The sequence below is a fragment of the Myotis brandtii genome, unplaced genomic scaffold (genome assembly GCF_000412655.1).
Source record: "Myotis brandtii unplaced genomic scaffold, ASM41265v1 scaffold691, whole genome shotgun sequence".
Taxonomy (NCBI): domain Eukaryota; kingdom Metazoa; phylum Chordata; class Mammalia; order Chiroptera; family Vespertilionidae; genus Myotis; species Myotis brandtii.
This window is the reverse complement of record NW_005370704.1, coordinates 992,768-994,338: the sequence shown is the minus strand read 5'-3', so window position 1 is coordinate 994,338 and position 1,571 is coordinate 992,768. Positions and strand designations below refer to the sequence as shown.

General features: G+C 67.4%; 1 protein-coding gene across 1 annotated transcript in view; it reads left to right on the top strand.

The window, feature by feature from the left end:
- The window catches only part of PNPLA7 (patatin-like phospholipase domain containing 7), a 48,924-nt gene that overhangs the window by 22,587 nt on the left and 24,766 nt on the right, over positions 1–1,571 (top strand). The window contains exons 4-6 of the mRNA XM_014529692.1: positions 317–408; positions 485–625; positions 1,072–1,231. Of these exons, the coding sequence (XP_014385178.1) occupies positions 317–408; positions 485–625; positions 1,072–1,231 (393 nt within the window). The remainder of the gene's footprint in view (positions 1–316; positions 409–484; positions 626–1,071; positions 1,232–1,571) is intronic.

The window sequence follows — 1,571 nt, the reverse complement described above, 5'->3', positions numbered from 1 at the left end:
CGCTGCCCGCCCGGGGCAGCCCTGTTGGCCTGACCCTGGGGAAACGGGAAGGGCTTTCCAGCCCCGGGCGATGGTGCAGAGACGGGCTGGAGGGAGGCGGCAGGGCAGGCTCCAGAGGCTGTGGGAGGAGGTGGCCGTGCCTCCTCCTGGGGGAGGGGTCGCAGGCGCTCTGTGGGGGTCCCTGTCCAGAGCACCGAGGTTGGTCCCATGTCCTGGTGGCTGAGGGCAGGAGCTGCGGGCTGGGACTGACCCCCAGGCCGGGACATGGGTCTGGCCTGTCTCGGGTTGTGACGTGGCCCCCCCGTTCACTCTGCAGGTGACCACGCTCCCCCACACGCTTGTGGGCAGCACGGCCGCCCCCCGGCAGCGGGTGAGGAAGAGGACCAAGGTGCTGTCCTTGGCCAAGAGGTACGGGGGCTCCCCCAGGGGCCCCTGCTGAGCTCCCAGCTGCGGGCTCTGCTCAGGGCGCGTCTCTGCTCTGTAGGATCCTGCGTTTCAAGAAGGAGTACCCAACGCTGCAGCCCAAGGAGCCGCCGCCCTCCCTGCTGGAGGCCGACCTCACGGAGTTCGACGTGAAGAACTCGCACCTGCCCCTGGAGGTCCTGTACATGCTGAAGAACGTCCGGTGAGGGGCCGTGCAGCCGCGTGCGGGGCTGTTCTGTGGCCCCGAGTGTCAGCGGAGCCTCCCTCCTGCCGCCTCTGCCTGGTGGTCGGAGGCCCTCCTTACCCGTCCTGCTGTTGTGTTCACATGCGTGCCGGGAGTCGCATGTCCGGGTCCCCACGCCTCTCCCTGACCCTTCCCTCCCCTTCTAGCCCCTTCCCTGGCCGGGAGGTGCCCCTCACCTGGCCTTGGCGATGGGTGTGGCTCACGTTCAGAGTCCCGGCGCCACGGAGCTTGGAGCTGAAAACAGCTGAGGGGGTTTCTGTCCCGATGGGACTCCAGGCTGCAGCCCCGGGGGAGCTGGCGCTCTGGGTCCGGCAGGGGAGGGCGGGACGCTGGCCGGGGCCCCTCAGCCTCTTCCCGGGCTGTCCCCCCTCCCTGAAGGCGCCATGTGCCCTTCGGTCTCTCAGGGTCCTGGGCCACTTTGAGAAGCCGCTGTTCCTGGAACTCTGCAAGCACATGGTCTTCATGCAGCTGCTGGAAGGGGAGCATGTGTTCCGGCCGGGGGAGCCGGACACCAGCATCTACGTGGTGCAGGACGGGCGGCTGGAGGTCTGCATCCAGGACGCGGTAAGAGCCCGGGCGCGAGGGCGGGACCTCGGGGCGCGCGAGGGTGGGGGAGGGCGCCTGCCGTGTGTTTCCTGGAGGTCTGTCCTCTTAACGTTTTCTTAAGATTTTCCCTTGAAAAGTTAGTGCAAACTCTTAAGTTTTAGGACTTTGAGGAAAAAGGCGCACGTAGATCCTGTCCTCGGGTGAGGACGGCCCTGTGGGTGGACGGCGGTCACGCGGGCGGCTTAGCTGTTCTCACGCTTCCTGTCGTCTGCTTTCGAGCGCATCACTCTGGTCCCGCAAGTCTGCCCGGGTGTGGCCCCTGCCGCTCGGACGGGCTGTGGAGACCGGCTTGCCCAGC